The sequence below is a fragment of the Pantherophis guttatus genome, chromosome 3 (genome assembly GCF_059756535.1).
Source record: "Pantherophis guttatus breed Tessera chromosome 3, ASM5975653v1, whole genome shotgun sequence".
Lineage (NCBI taxonomy): Eukaryota > Metazoa > Chordata > Lepidosauria > Squamata > Colubridae > Pantherophis > Pantherophis guttatus.
Genome location: NC_142065.1, coordinates 53,209,662 through 53,225,078, shown reverse-complemented (window position 1 = coordinate 53,225,078; position 15,417 = coordinate 53,209,662). Strand labels below are relative to the sequence as shown.

Sequence of the window (15,417 nt, the reverse complement as noted above, 5' to 3'; positions counted from 1 at the left end):
AGAATGCTGGTTTAATATGACATGAGAACATAGCCAAGGCATCTTGTATTACTTTACAGATAGCAGATCATATAATATGACATTAATTTACATTTACTCATACTAATATGCTCTGGTTGCGTATATGTATGACAATCATAAATATACAATAGCAATAGCACTTAGACTTATATACTGCTTCATAGTGCTTTACAGCCCTTTCTAAGTAGTTTATAGAGTCGGCATATTGCCACCAACAATCTGGGTCCTCATTTTATCGACCTTGGAAGGATGGAAGGCTGAGTCAACCTTGAGCCGATCAGGATCAAACTGCCGGCAGTCAGCAGAATTAGCCTGCAATACTGCAGTCTAACCACTGCACCACTACAGTCTATAGCAGCAGTCACCAGCTGGTGGTCCACGAGAAAATTTGGTGGTCCGCAGAAAAATTATTTGCATTTTTTATATTGCACTAAATCAGGGGTCCTCAAACTACCGCCCCTGGAACAGATACGTGTAATGAACATTTGTGTTGCTGCAGAGAATCTCCCCCTTTGGGGTCTTTTTGTGTGGGTTGGAGCGGGGCAGAAATTCCGACTTGGGGTCTGCTTAAGCCTCCTGGTGTGGGGCTTTGGGCGAAGGCTGGAGGGAAGTGGTGCTGGTGGCGAAGAGCCGGAGGACCTTGTTCCAGTGGGACTGCATCATGGCCTGGAACTTTGCTGATCATCTCAGCCCACTGAGCCTCCAGGCACCTGTTCCTGGCCTTGCACTCCCGCAGGTCTTCCCTCTGCTTGGAAAGCCTATGATCACAGTCCTCAGTGAGGTGCTTCTACTGAGCCTCCTTCTCGGTCAGATCCAATTTGAACTGACCTGTTTTGTCAACTCTTTCTCATGGTGGCTGCTTAGTTCCAACTGCTTCCTATTGGGGCCCTAAGGAGGCCGGGCAGGGAGGTGAGGAGTGGCTGAGAGGGGAGGGGCGAGTAGAGGCTGGCAAAGCATCCTTCTCTGTGAGTAACATCGAGTTGGCCATGCCTATCCAGTCACATGACCACGAGCCACGGCCATCGAGCCAGTCATTAGGCAGATCATATTAGTGGTCCGCGGGATTTAAAATTATGAGTTTAGTGGTCCCTGAGGTCCGAAAGGTTGGTGACCCCTGGTCTATAGTATGTTCTTACAGTTTAAATCATGACATTATGATTTTACATCAACCTTAAAGTACACAGCTAAATAAAAAACACTATCCTACTGTAAAACACTTTCTGATCCAAATTAACAGTGAATCTAGTTATGAAAAATAGGAATAGAAAATAGTAAATACAAAACTCAGTTGACACACTGTACTAAAATTGAGTTTTTAATCAAACTCTGAGATGTAAATGCTATATAACTCACAAAACTTATTTCTGTGACAGAAGAAAACCCCCAGGAGTAGCAAAATGGCAATTTTGGTGGCACAAATAATGTTCTGTATTTCTAAACGATTCAGTCCTAAAAAGGTGCATTTATCTGAGCTTTTTAAGGCTAGGAGACCTGGGCTGCAGGAGTCAACTCTAGACAACCATTAGATAAAACACAGAGACAGAAAAACTCTACTCCCCCAAAGTGGTGATCTAATTTCACATACCTATTATGAGAAACTTCCCCTAAAACATTTCTGCCAATTGATCCTGCCCAATCTGATCACTTTAATATCCCTTGCATATTTGGAGCTGAGAATATTGATTTTAAAAAGGATCTTCTAGATTCCCCCAAATCTCACTATTCCCACATTAAGCATTCCAAAACTGTGTTCCATAATCAACTCTCAGAAAGTGTGTCTCCCCACCCATCCCAAAAAAGTTGTAGAAAACCAGGAAAAGTAGCTGCAACATGCCTTTGTAGGGAAACCAATGGACTCTTGTGCCTATTCAATCATAGGGTAAGAAGGGACCTTGGAGGTCTTTTAGTCCAACCCCTGACCAAGACAGGAGTCCTCAAAGCATCTTGGACAAATGACCATCCAATCTATTCTCGAAAACCGCCTGCAATGGTTCTCCTGCTTAATCGTTGTCACTGTCAAGAAATTCCTCCTTACTTCCAAGTTGGATCTCCCTCTGATGAACTTCCATCCATTGCTTCTTGTCCTGCCCTCAGGTGATATGGAGAATAAATGGATGCCCTCTTCCCTGTGGCAACCTTTCAAGTATTGGAAGACTGCTATCACGTCTCCTCTCAATCTTCTCTTCCTTAACCTAAGCATACCTAGTTCCTTTAGCTGTTCTTCATAGAATTTAGTGTCCAGATTTCTTGTCATTTTTGTTGCTCTTCTCTGCAGGGTCTCAACATCTATTTTTTTTAAAGTGTTGAGTCAGTGTGGATTTCTGGCAGAAATGAAAGAAGTTGCGATATGGAAGCTATCACCCAGGAAAAGAGTAGCTGGCTAAACTGAAACCAAGTCCATTTTCAACCGCTGAAGAGTGCTGCAGGTGACTCTTTCAGCTTCTTACAGCTGCAATTCCCAATCAATCTACAACCCACCCACCCACCCCCCCACACTTAGGATATTCAGGACCATTTTCAGGGTTAGGCAAGTTTTAGCTCGATATTTAAGCTGACACTGTTGAGCAACATGAAGGCGACAGAGTTATGTGAAAGATTGCTCTTCCCTGATTACATCTACCTGTCGCACTAGATCAGAGGTGGGTTTCAAATTTTTTTACTACCGGTTCTGTGGGTGTGGCTTGGTGGGCGTGGCTTGGTGGGTGTGGCAGGGGAAGGATACTGTAAAATCTTCATTCTCTCCCTACTCCAGGGGAAGGTTCCTGCAAAATCCCCATTTCCTCCTGATCAGTTGGGACTCAGAAGGCAGAGAATAGATGGGGGTGGGGCCAGAGGTGGGTTTCAGCAGGTTCTGACCAATTCTGGAGAACGGTAGCGGAAATTTTGAGTAGTTCAGAGAATCGGTAGTAAAAATTCTGACTGGCTCCGCCCCCATCTATTCTTTGCCTCCCAAGTACCAGCTGATTGGGAGGAAATGGGGATTTTGCAGTAACCTTTCCCTGGATTGGGGAGGGAATGGAGATTTTACAGTATCCTTCCCCTGGAGTGGGGTGGGAATGGAGATTTTACAGTATCCTTCCCCTGCCATGCCCACCAAGCCATGCCACGCCCCACCAAGCCACACCCACAGAACCGGTAGTAAAAAAAATGAAAACCACCACTGGGCGGGGCCAGTCAGGGTTGATATTTACCGGTTCTCCAAACTACTCAAAATTTCCTCTACCGGTTCTCCAGAACTGGTCAGAACCTGCTGAAATCCACCTCTGCACTAGATCCAGAAGAAAGGGCATGGGTTCCATCGGCTAGGGAGCGACATTTGGTGGGCCCTAGGCAGCAGGCCTTTTCTGTTCTTACACATGTTATGAAATATCTTCCACCCTTGAAGTGAGGTTGGTTTCATTACTTTTGACATTCTGAAGTCCCTCAAGACCTGGTTGTGCCATCAGCTCTGAAAACTTCAGGGGACCAGTGAATTATTGACATGGCTTTGTTATTATTAATAATCCTTTGCCCAATAATTCCTCTTTTTAGTTTCATTTTTATAGTTAGCAATGTTTTAATGATAATAATAATAAAAATAGTGGTTGCGGTTTAGCATTCACTAACTATTTCCTAGCTTTGTTGTACTCTGTCTGAAGTCACTTGTTTTGTATAAATTTGACAATAAATATAAACAAATATAAACAAATAAAAAGGTTACTGAACTAATTCCTGGGGGAAAATATCTGCTAAAACAGTCAATTATACAGTAGCTTTGACTACTCAACAGTTTGAATTAACAGAAGGGCAGAGAAGATGCTTGTCATATCTAATCATCTCCTGAGTGACTGTTACCAGAATTGTAACAAAGAAGAAATCAGACACAATCTGGCAATAATTAGGGAGAGTTAAGGATGAGATGGTGGGTCCCCCCCCCCGCCCCTTGCTATTTCCTCTTCCAAGTAAGGAGGGCTTTTTCCTAGTTTGTGATGGCTTCTTAGCTGCTAGACCCTCTGAGTCAGCATTTCCAGGAACTCCATGTAACCTAGTTTGGGCTTTCTCAGCTGAGTTGGTGGACAGATCTTAAATAGGTCCCTGTGCCTTTAAATAGCTTGCATAGCATTGCTGGTCAGTGGTGCACACTCAGCTCATCTCTTTCCTATGCCAATGTTTCTAAAAAAATCAAGAGGGTGCCACCAGATGCAAATATCTTTTCTTCCTAAAAAATGCTAATTCCTCATAGCGCTAAGTTATAAGCAATGGCTTAGCAGACCACAAACCAAGCAATTATGGTAGCGAGTTACAGTTCTTGGTTGAGTATGAGTTATGTCTCTATGTTTACTTTCTTTTCTTTTTTCTTTGAGATGAAGGTGATGATGGAACATCATCAATTGTTCCCGTCTCATGTTCTATTGCAATAAATCTTCCATGATCTTTCCATTTCAATGTGTCAATATAACAGCCTGAATTTGGATCCTTACATATTTTCTACCCTACAGTTTTTTCATTGCATCCTTCCTTATACCCATTCCAAATATTTTAGCTGCTCTATTATAATATTGTATTCCAGAGTTCTGTTGCAATATATATGCTGATATCTGAAGCAAAGCCTATAATAGCCAGCCCTGTGAACACACCTTATACAGATTAGTGTAAGGGGAGGGGGTGCTCCAAGGGAGAAGCATTTGGAGATAATCGCTAGACATGTTCTGTGCATCTTTTCCCTGCCTCAAAATCACGACTGCCATATGAGCAAGAGTCCACCTCAAATATATGAAGGCATCATCCTTCCATATAAAGACAGTATTTGGTACGGCACAGAAAATTAGGCCCCACTACTCAATTTTAACAAAAGGCTTATTTTAATGCTAAGGACAGTGAAGCAATAAGTTGACATGTAGTTTTCAACACGACAAGCCAAATGCAAGACTCCCTTTCATTAAATCTCCCAAATTAAATCTCTCCATCTGGTAGAATTCAACCGGGTTTCTCTTTTTCAATCTACATTTATAGGTAACTTCCCCCTCTCTGTATATACCTAGGAAAAATGTTATTTCGATACTGAATAGGAAAGATGAGAAGATAAGCAGGGAAAAAAACCCCACACAACACATTTCCAAATGAAAAACATTAGCCTATTTTGCAATTCAAAAAAAAAGTATGCAAGCAGTTATATAAAACGTCTGCACACCTGCTCCCAAATGCTAGTGAACAAAGGAAGGATGAAATCAAGGGACAATGAATACTACTGCAGATAGTAAAACCACCAATGCTCCCCCACCCAAAGCTATATAAGAGTAAAGTCCCATGGATCTTTGGACAAGTCATTTTGTACCTAAGATGGTTTACTCCTATCCTTAGTGGGGGAGGGGGGGAAGGGGGGGGTGAAAAAATAAAAAAAATGTCCCTCTCTGTCCCAAATTTGCACATAACTACACAAATCCATACATCCTCTGAAACCAATATCTCTAGTTATTATGAAATTTTTTAAAAAATAAACACAAAAATTCTTTAGAAAGCCCCCAAGCTTTCCCTCAGTTTTTACTGATACACAGTTCAAACCTCAACATTTAAACCTGTTTCCTTCTCTGCTAGTGAAAAGAAAATACCATTCTATTTTGCCCTGCTCCAAAGAAATACAGTAGTCTGTTCTCCAGCACATTTTAAACAGGGTTTTTCAACCTTAGCAACTTTAACATGTGTGGACTTCAACTCCCAGAATTCCTCAGCTAGCATGCTCTATATAGTTTAACAGTGGCAAAAAAAAAGTGAGTAAAAGAAACTGGAGTGACTTACGAGTCTGGAATTCATTTTGTTGGTATCATCTTCAGGCATGGGCAGATAGATGGCCAGTGCAATACAGTTGGCAAAGATAGTTAATAGGATGATGGTCTCAAAGGGCCTAAAGATGCTTGTTAAGGAACATTGGGTTGGATTGTATAGTTTGTGGCAAAGACTGTAATAATAGGAACAACAATAAATAATAGAAACAATAATGATATATTAGTCCATCTTTCCACAACCTAGTGCTTACCACTTAGGTCAGCTGTTCTTGCTGAGGATTCTGGGAACTGTACTTTAAATATTTGGATGAAAGAATAGGTACAAAAGTCTACTTTGGCATGCATGTTAGACTATATGTTGGTTGATAACAAACACTTATTAATGAGGATTTGTAGACTGAGCAAAAGGACACATGCAGAAGACAGTAAGTACAGGTAGTTCATTTAGTGACTGTTAAAAGTTACAACGGCACTGAAAAAAGTGACTTATGACCATTTTTCACACTTATGACCTTTGCAGCATCCCCATGGTCATGTGATTTACATTCAGAGGCTTGGCAACTGACTCACATTTATGACGGTTACAATGTCCCTGAGTTATGTGATCTCCTTTACAACCTTCTGACAAGCAAAGTCAGTGAGGAAGCCAGATTCACTTAACAACCGTGCGACTAATTGAAGAACTGCAGGGATTCACTTAACAAATGAGGCGAGAAAAGTCGTAAAATGGAGCAAAGTTACTCAACAAATTTTTCACTTAACAACAAATTTTGGGCTCAATTGTGGATGTACATTGAGGACTAGCTGTATAGCAATATTCTCTATTGAATGCTATTGCATAAAACTCTTCTCTTTTTCCATATTTAGGTGAAAAAATAAAGACTAACTTGAATTGAACTCAACAGCTGGTGACTTCACAGACACAACCATATAGTTTCCTTGGCAACCATACATAAGACAGTTGCCATTGATTTTTCCCAGGATGTTTTAGGAACTTCCCAGTCTGGTCTGCAGCTGGGAGATTTTTAGTGGTTCCCCCATCCAAATTATAATCCTGTTTTACCCTGCTTAGCTTTGCAAGGGATTATCCAATTAAGAGCTAGGGCACTTAATTGGCTTTTGTTTTAAACTATCTTTAAATTAAATTATACATAATATATTGTGAAAATGATACTGTGGAAAGAGTGTCCTAGTTAGCACTCAGAGGTATGATGATCCTTGGCTACACTGGAACCCAACACACTTTATGCTGGCAACACTCTGAAAGGTTACTTTCCTGGCTGGAGCAAAAGCAATATCTAATCTATGATAAAACATTTTCTAAGTGTGACATAGTTTATTAGCTGCAGGCATGTGAGGGTCTTTGAAATGCATATAATGTAACTTGATGCAAAAGGCTTCCTCTAATTTTCTTTTACTCTCACACACATTTCACTGTCCCCTTTTCTGTTTGTCATGAGAAAACTCTTGGCTTTAGGGGTGATAAATGTGCTTTCTATCTACATCAAAGAGGTTAAAAACTCTGGTGGACCTGCCCAGTGGCGAAGAAATTCTGGGCGAAAGTTAAAAAGTGGATAGGGGAAATAATTCAGAATTCAATAAAGGGAGAACCTGAGCAGTTTCTGCTAGGGATTTCCATAGAAAACTATACTAAGGAAATATATTATTTAATATTACATATACTGATAGCAGCCCGCATAGTCTATGCGCAAAATTAGAAGAAGGAAAACTTACAATCAGAAGAAGATTTAATTAGGAAAATCTTAGAGTGCGCAGAGATGGACAAATTAACAAAAGAAATCAAGGAGAAAGAGGATACAGAATATTACAAAGTGTGGTGTAGATGGTATGAATGGTTGGAGAATAGGAAAAATGAGAAAGAGGAATAAAGGAGAGAGGGGAGAAAAAATGTTGAAGATCAAAGTACAATCTAGACGAAAGAAAGAATGATGGAAAATAAATTGTTGAATAAGATAAAGTTAAAATATGTGTGAATAGATGTAAATAGTAAGAAAGGATCACTTCGAAGTAGCTGTAGGGAAAAGTGATACATATATAAATGTTGTGTGTTTGTGTCTTGTTTTTAATGTTTTCAAAATAAAAAACTTAAAAAAAACAAAAAAACAAAGAGGTTAAAAACTCATTCCTAGCCCAGAGACTCAACACGGTGCACAGACTAGGTATATTATAACATAAGTACACAAGGTAAATAGTGAGGCGAATCCAACAATAAATGAAATGGTGACTGATAGGGCTTCAGTGCATTCTCAAATGTGAGTCTAAATTTGCTTAATACTGTAGCTGTTGTCACATTTATAATATGTGGTGGTTGCTTTCCACAAATGTTCTGACTGTGACTCCAAACAATCTCAGCCAGCAAGGTTATGACTGATAGATTCATAGTTAAGCATCAGATTGCGACTATATAAAAATGATGTTAAAAACATTAAATGACATGATTACATGGTTAAATAAGCATTTCCCCCCTCACAACTCTTTCATTTAACATGACTCTACATAGTTGTTTTTTGATATGTAAGAAAAGATTTCACTATTTAATTTTAGGCAGCTCTCGGTGTCATTTAGCTTTCTATGAAGAAAGAAAAGAGAAATTCTGAGAAACTAAGATATAGCAGCTTGTGGTGTTGCCATGCGGGCTATTAATATATGCCAAAAATCACTCAGAAACAGAAATTATGACCAACTAATTTGGCTTCAGAATGCCAGGTGGCTATTATTTAATTTAATTTAATTTAATTTATCACATTTCTATGCCGCCCAACTCCCAAGGGATTTGGGAAAAGTTAAAAGTTAAACTCTCTTTAGAATTTAAACTCTTCTTTTTTTCTACAATTGAGAAATAATAAAAAGAACTTCAATGTGTGTGTATGTGTATAGAGATAGAGATATACAGTAGTCCTCGACTTACAACCACAGTGGAGCCCAAAATTTCTGCTGTTAAGTGAGACATTTGTTAAGTGAGTTTTGCCCCATTTTACAACCTTTCTTGCCACAGTTGTTAAGTGAATCACTGCAGTTGATAAATTAGTAATCCAGTTGTTAGGTGAATCTGGTTTCCTCATTGACTTTGCTTGTCAGAAGGTAACAAAAGGAGATCACATGACCTTGGGAGACAGCAATGGTCATAAATATGAACCAGGTGACAAACATCTGAATCTTGATCACATGATTATGGGGATCTGCAAAGGTCCTAACTCTGAAAAACAGTCATAAGTCATTTATTTCAGTGTGTTGTAACTTTGAAAGGTCACTAAATGGACGACATAGATATAGACATAGACATAGACATAGACATAGATATAGACATACACATACACATATATGAACTAAGGGAGACCACAAGGAAATCCCAGGCTCATTGGCATTGGCTAGAAATCTTGCAAGTCAATGATGGGAAATCACTGTTGTAGGGATTTCATGAAATTACATGGATGGGTTCATGTAAGCATTGGGAGCTTAATTCAAGGAACTTTTTACTTTAAGTAATATGAAATATTATATTTTTCCTCAATAAGGAATATTATCCTTCAATAAAAAAGAGAAAGAATAAGCAACTGACCTTTCAAGGATAAGAAAATAATTTACATCCTAGCGAATCCTGAAAATGCTGATTAAATAAAACACAAACAATGGCAAGGAAAGGAATTGATTGACGGAAAAAATAAGAAAGGAGGAAGAATGGAATAAGCATTAGAAGGACATTGCCCCAAATGGATGGATAGATCAACATATAGAACATAAATTATTGTTCTGGTCTCAGATTTTTTGATTTATTCTTACCAAGTTCAATGCCATAAACTGGACCTTAGAGAAATAAGGAAAGTCAAACAGAAATTGAAAATACGAAGGTGAGAAATAGCATTTGCATTAGCCTGGGGAAGAAGCAATTGTTCAATTACATAAGAAATAAATAGTTTGTAAGAAGCAACCATATGAAATGTGAACACTAAAATTATTGCCATGTTGTATGTAATATATATTTTCAATTTAAAACTACTCAGTTTATAAATTGGAGTCCCTCTCCAAAAACCATCAGTGACTAAAACCAAAGGAATCGGGGTGTACCTCCCTTTAAAAGAGGCAACATTATACCCACAGAATGAGCTCTAAGATTAGATTCTACATTCAGTGCAAACTGATTGCTTGCATGAAGAATGAAGACTAGGCACTATATCCATATGGCTAAATTAGGAGAAGAGATGTGTTAGAGTTAATTAGTAAAATGATGGACAGTGAAAGCACCAAGCAGCTGTGATAAAGAGAGAAACAGAGACATATACAGCTGGTGTGTGTGTGAGATGCACAAATACTTTGCGACAGGGCTCCAGACAAGGCATTTATCAGGCTATTGTCTCGCCTTTTCAAGGTTTATAGTATTTGCATTTGTCTTCTGGTTGATCCTAAAGACAAACATCACTGCCTTCCATTTAGAATTCCCCGGATAATATTTGTTTAATCTTTTATATTTCCACAGAAATATAATCCTTACAGGCAAAAAGGGTATTTGCTGAGCTGTTGAATTATTTCAAAGATCTTGTATTAGTACTGCCACTTTCTTTTGGTTAAGTCCCAAAATTTCTGCCCACAGTTTCAGGCATGTGATATGTATGGCTGAATTCAAATCAAGATATGCAGCAGGATTAGTTGATCGATATTACAGGTAGTCCTCGACTTACAACAGTTCATTTAGTGACCATTCAAAGTTAAAATGCTACTGCAAAAAATGATTTATGACCATTTTTCACTCTTATGACCATTGCAGCATCCTCATGGTCATGTCAGCTTGGCAATTGTTTCATATTTATGGTGCTTGCAGTGTCCCAAGATCATGTAATCATCTTTTGAGACCTTCTGACAAGCGAAGTCAATGGGGAAGCCAGTGTCTCACTTAGCAAGAGAAATTTTGGGCTCAGTTATGGTCATAAGTTGAGGACTACTTGTACATTTAAAATTCTTACATAGCCCTCTTGAACTACTTGAAGCATTTCAAATTAGTCTAGCAGAGATAGGCAACCTCATGCCCCAGTGTATAATGGCTAGGTATACCTTGTTTAGGAATAGCTACATTCTCTCTCTCACTTTTCATTAAATTGTAGAACAAAGCACCACTTTACTTTCAGCATCGTCTTTATTTCCCAGGTTGCTTTAGAGCTCCATATTGGCTCTTACAGGCATTATTAGAAAAAAGGGACATAAACTGGGAAATAGCATTTCTTGGAAGGCTAGAATTAAGAACACAGACAAATATGATCAAAATGTCTTCCAATAAATAGATGGTATTTTATAACTGACAGTTGCTACCATGACAGCCATTTCGTGAAGGCCTAAGAGTTTCCCCTCTAAAATCACAGATGCTCTCAAAATTCCAGATGTATCCAGCAAGCCCCAAATCTAAGAAAGTTCTATACCTGTGAAAAATATAATTATGGACCTTGGCCTTATTATTTTACCAATGCCTGGCATGAAGTAAACTTTAGATAGCCATATGCATGACTCTAGCTGTGAAGGGTCTCATTTCATTTTTTCTTTATGTATTCCCATCTGTAAACATTATTTTAGAAAGAAGAAAGAATACCATGGTGACCAGCATTAGCGCCAATGATCTTGGCACGTTCAAACTTGCTCAGATGCTGTTATCAAAACTGTTTATCATGGCATCAATCTATTGTCACTCTCTAGCCATTAGCAGAGTCACTATTTGAAATATGGTGGGTTTGCACATTACACTAAGTCAAGGGTGGGCAACATTTGAAGGGCAGGGCTACAAGAGGGGTAGGGCTACAAGAGGCCATTATGGTGCTAGGATAGGGCTGAGATGTGGGGGGGGGGAGATCATTACAACTATGATCTTCAACAGGAGTCTAGAAAGGGATTGGGGAACTAGGGTGGAAATCAGGAAGGAAAGAAGGAATGTGTAATATGAACAAGGAATAACCTAGTTTATTTATTTCCTGCTTTTATTATTTTGATAAATAATTCAAATGAGTTATTAACACACCTAATACTCCTTTCTCCTTCTATTTTCCCCATGACAGCAACCCTATGAAGTGATTGGGTTGAAAGAGAGTCACTGACCTAAAGTCACTCAGCTGGTTTCATGCCCAAAGGGGTAGTACTATAACTCACAATCTCCTGCTTTTTAGACTGGTGCCTTAACCATTTCATCAAACTGGCTCTATATATTCATATTCCCAGTTGCTGTCTAAGACCTGCAGCTAATTTGCCAATAATTTGCCAATATCTCTTTCCTTACAGACTCATTTGCGGCAGTTTTCCAGGTGATGAAATTTTTGCTGTTGATTATCCATAGCAGGGCCAAGATTTATATATTTCTTTCAGAGAAGAACTGAACAATTCTCCACTTTCCCACATCACATGCCTGAAACATGGCATCACTTAGAATTAGTTGCTTCAGTGTTCAGATTACAAGACAGTGTAAAGTCTGCTTGTTTTGCCACATGTTTTTATCCAAATATAAGGGAAAGGATAAAAATTCATTTTCTTTCGTGTATCCCCGTGATGGCGAACCTATGGCAAGCGTGCCCAAAGTAGCACACGAAGCCATGTCGCCTGGCACGCGCAACCTTGCCTGTTTGTCTTCTGGGTTTCTGACGTGCATGTGTGTGCGATGATCAGCTGTCTTTTGCGCACGTGGCAGTGTCAAAAACCAGTGCACATGCGCACCAGAACCTGGAAGTTTGGCTTTTCCGGAGCGTGATCCCTTTGCGCACAGCAGTGCCAAAAACCAGCCTGCGCATGCACGATGGCCAGCTGATCATCGGGCACGCATGCGCATTAGAACCCAGAAATTCAGCTTTTCCATAGTGTGGCCCTGACAAGCGCACACGCGTGCAACGCTTCCGCGCAACCCTATCAGCACTTGGTGCTGAAACGTTTTGTCATCACTGGTCTATCCATTAACTAATACAGGTAGTTCTTGACTTACAACCACAATTGAGCTCAAAATTTCTGTTGCTAAGTGAAACATTTGTTAAGTCTGTTTTGTCTCATTTTATGACTTTTCTTGCCACAGTTTTTAAGTGAATCACTGCACTTATTAAAAGCAACATGGTTGTTAAGTGAATCTGGCTTTCCCATTGACTTTGCTTGTCAGGTTACAAAAGAGGATCACATGACCCTGGGATACTGCAACCATCATAAATATGAGTCAGTTGCCAAGTATCTGAATTTTGATCACATGACCATGGGGATTCCGCAATGGTCATAAGTGTGAAAAATGGTCATAACTCACTTTTTTCAATGCTGTTGTAATTTCGAATGCTCATTAAACGAACTGTTGTAAATCGAGGATTACCTGCATTAATATTTGCCTTATTTCATTTGTTTCATTAAAATAGCTTACTGGATGTAAACTAAATTCTGTGACTCATGCCAGTATGACGATTTTTCTGATTGATAATCTGTTTTTTACATTCAGATTACAACTATGATCTTCAACAGGAGTCTAGAAAGATCACCTCATCTAAACCTCTGTCCATATACCTTATTCTTTTAACTTTAGTCTAGATACATTTCATACAATATGTCTATACAAATCCATTTTATCCAGATTATAATCCAACACAAAGAATAGGAGAGAATAAGAAACCATATCACAGAATGCTTTGTCCATTCAACAAACACGATGTGATACACGCAAATGAATCAAATTGAACATAAATTTTAAAAAAGACATTGTATGATGAACAATTAGATTTTGAATCCGAACAAAACTATCCTGCAGCCTTACAGGGAAAAAATGTTGGTGCTTTTGTAAAGAACCTTCCTGCTTAAGATTCTCTGACCCCGGCTATTATATCCTCTCAGTTATAAAATCCGTTGAGGAGGGACAGGGAGCTATTTCTGAACTCAGCGTAATTCAGTGGAGGAGCCAGACAAATTAACCATCTCGACTGCATTCAGGTCTTCTATTTCAAAATCGACATTTATGACCGCTTTAGCGAAATGAGAAATTACAACATCAGTAAATACATTATTATAGTAATTCCTGAGTTACGGATCATTTGAAGGCAGGGTCAACATAAATGCTTGAGTTCTTCCCTGTTTGTTGGTGCCTGTCTTAAAAGAGACAAAGACCAACACCTAATCTGGCTCCATCCCTGTTTTTCCAGGGAACATAAACAGAATTTGCTCTATAGATCGTGGTCACAAAAAAGCAATATTTCTCAGCCTTTCCTTTTTGCCTTTGCTTCTTCCAAGTTTCAGTTGTTTACACCTGGTTGCTGGGCCCCAGGCCAAGCACAAATCATTCCAGAAGCTACCCCCATATTCCACCCCCCCACAAAAGGATACTTCCATTCCACAATGGCAATGCAAGCCTTCCGCACTGGGTTCTTGAGGGTGAGGCACAGCAAAGAGCGGGGTGGCCTGGGGGGGAGTTCCAGATCAATTTTCTTAGCCTTTTCCTTCTGCTGCTTCTTCTTCAGGCTATCTTCTTGGTCAGATGTGGGCTCCATAATAACTCTCCTCCTTGCCTCCGTGAACCAGACTTGTCTTGTCCCTTCCGCCTCTTCTTTGCCCCACAGCTAGGACCCCTTCCCCAGCCCCCTCTGAATCTCTTGCTTCAGTTGACCCAATCTTCTCAGTGTAGTGTAGGGCTGCGGGGCTGGCAGTTGCCCTCCCCCAGACACAAGTACACCAAGCATGAGTTTATAATTAGCCATTAGCCTGGCTCCCAGGGCTGTCAGATTTCCTGAGACAGCAAAAGGGCCTCAGCAGCTGTTCCTTCTTCATACTCGGTGCATTGGCATTTTTGAGCTACCAATCCAGGTCAGAGGAAAGGAGGTGGGCTTCTCTCCCATCAATCTTAAAGTCAAATGGTTTTAATTCATATTAATTCATAAATGTGGCCCTTCCCACCATGTTTTATTTTTAAAAAACATGCTAAACAAATACTCTGAAATGGCCTCTGCCTAAAAAGCCATACCCATAGGGCAGATTTATAATGCATTTTTTTTATTAAACAGTTTTTTCCATTTTATATCACAATTTTCATCTTTGCAACACTTCAGTATCAGTATACATCCGATATACATACATTTGTGTGTGTGTGTGTGTGTGTGTACCTTTCAGGGATGGGTTCTACTTACCTTTATTACTGGTTCGCAACGGGATCTGCACATGCGCAGGTTGCTGATGATGACATCTGGAGCGGTGGGCAGGGCCTCCCGCCCGTTTTACTACCGGTTCTTGCGAACCGGTCCGAACCGGGGGCAACCCACCACTGGTTCCTTTATATATACTAGTATGCTATATGTACAAAATTTGTAGTTATTACTCTAAGTATTTTTTACATTTTACATTTTATAATGTATATTTTACATCTTGTCATGTCTTATCATACTATAATACTACATATTCTTCATCTATCTTTATATTTATACTTATTCCTATTTTCTAGTTCCTTGATCATCTTTCCTTATTGATTTCCTAATCTTTACATCTATTATCTAACTAGTTGTACCATACATTCCAAATCAAATAATATTCGGTTTCTCCTCTATCTTTTATTTCCATTGTCAACCTATCCATCTCAGCGCACTCTAACACTTTATCACAATTTCCTCTGATGGTATAATTCCATTTTTTCAAT

At 39.4% G+C, this 15,417-nt stretch overlaps 1 protein-coding gene across 2 annotated transcripts in view; it reads right to left on the bottom strand.

The window, feature by feature from the left end:
* The window catches only part of CACNA1S (calcium voltage-gated channel subunit alpha1 S), a 75,973-nt gene extending 61,422 nt beyond the window's left edge, over positions 1–14,551 (bottom strand). For both annotated transcript variants that reach the window (XM_034414734.3, XM_034414735.3), the window contains exons 1-2: positions 14,118–14,551; positions 5,797–5,902 (exon numbers count right to left, since the gene is read on the bottom strand). In XM_034414734.3, the coding sequence (XP_034270625.2) occupies positions 5,797–5,902; positions 14,118–14,281 (270 nt within the window). In that variant the 5' untranslated portion in view covers positions 14,282–14,551. The remainder of the gene's footprint in view (positions 1–5,796; positions 5,903–14,117) is intronic.
* Between the last annotated feature and the right edge of the window lie 866 nt (positions 14,552–15,417).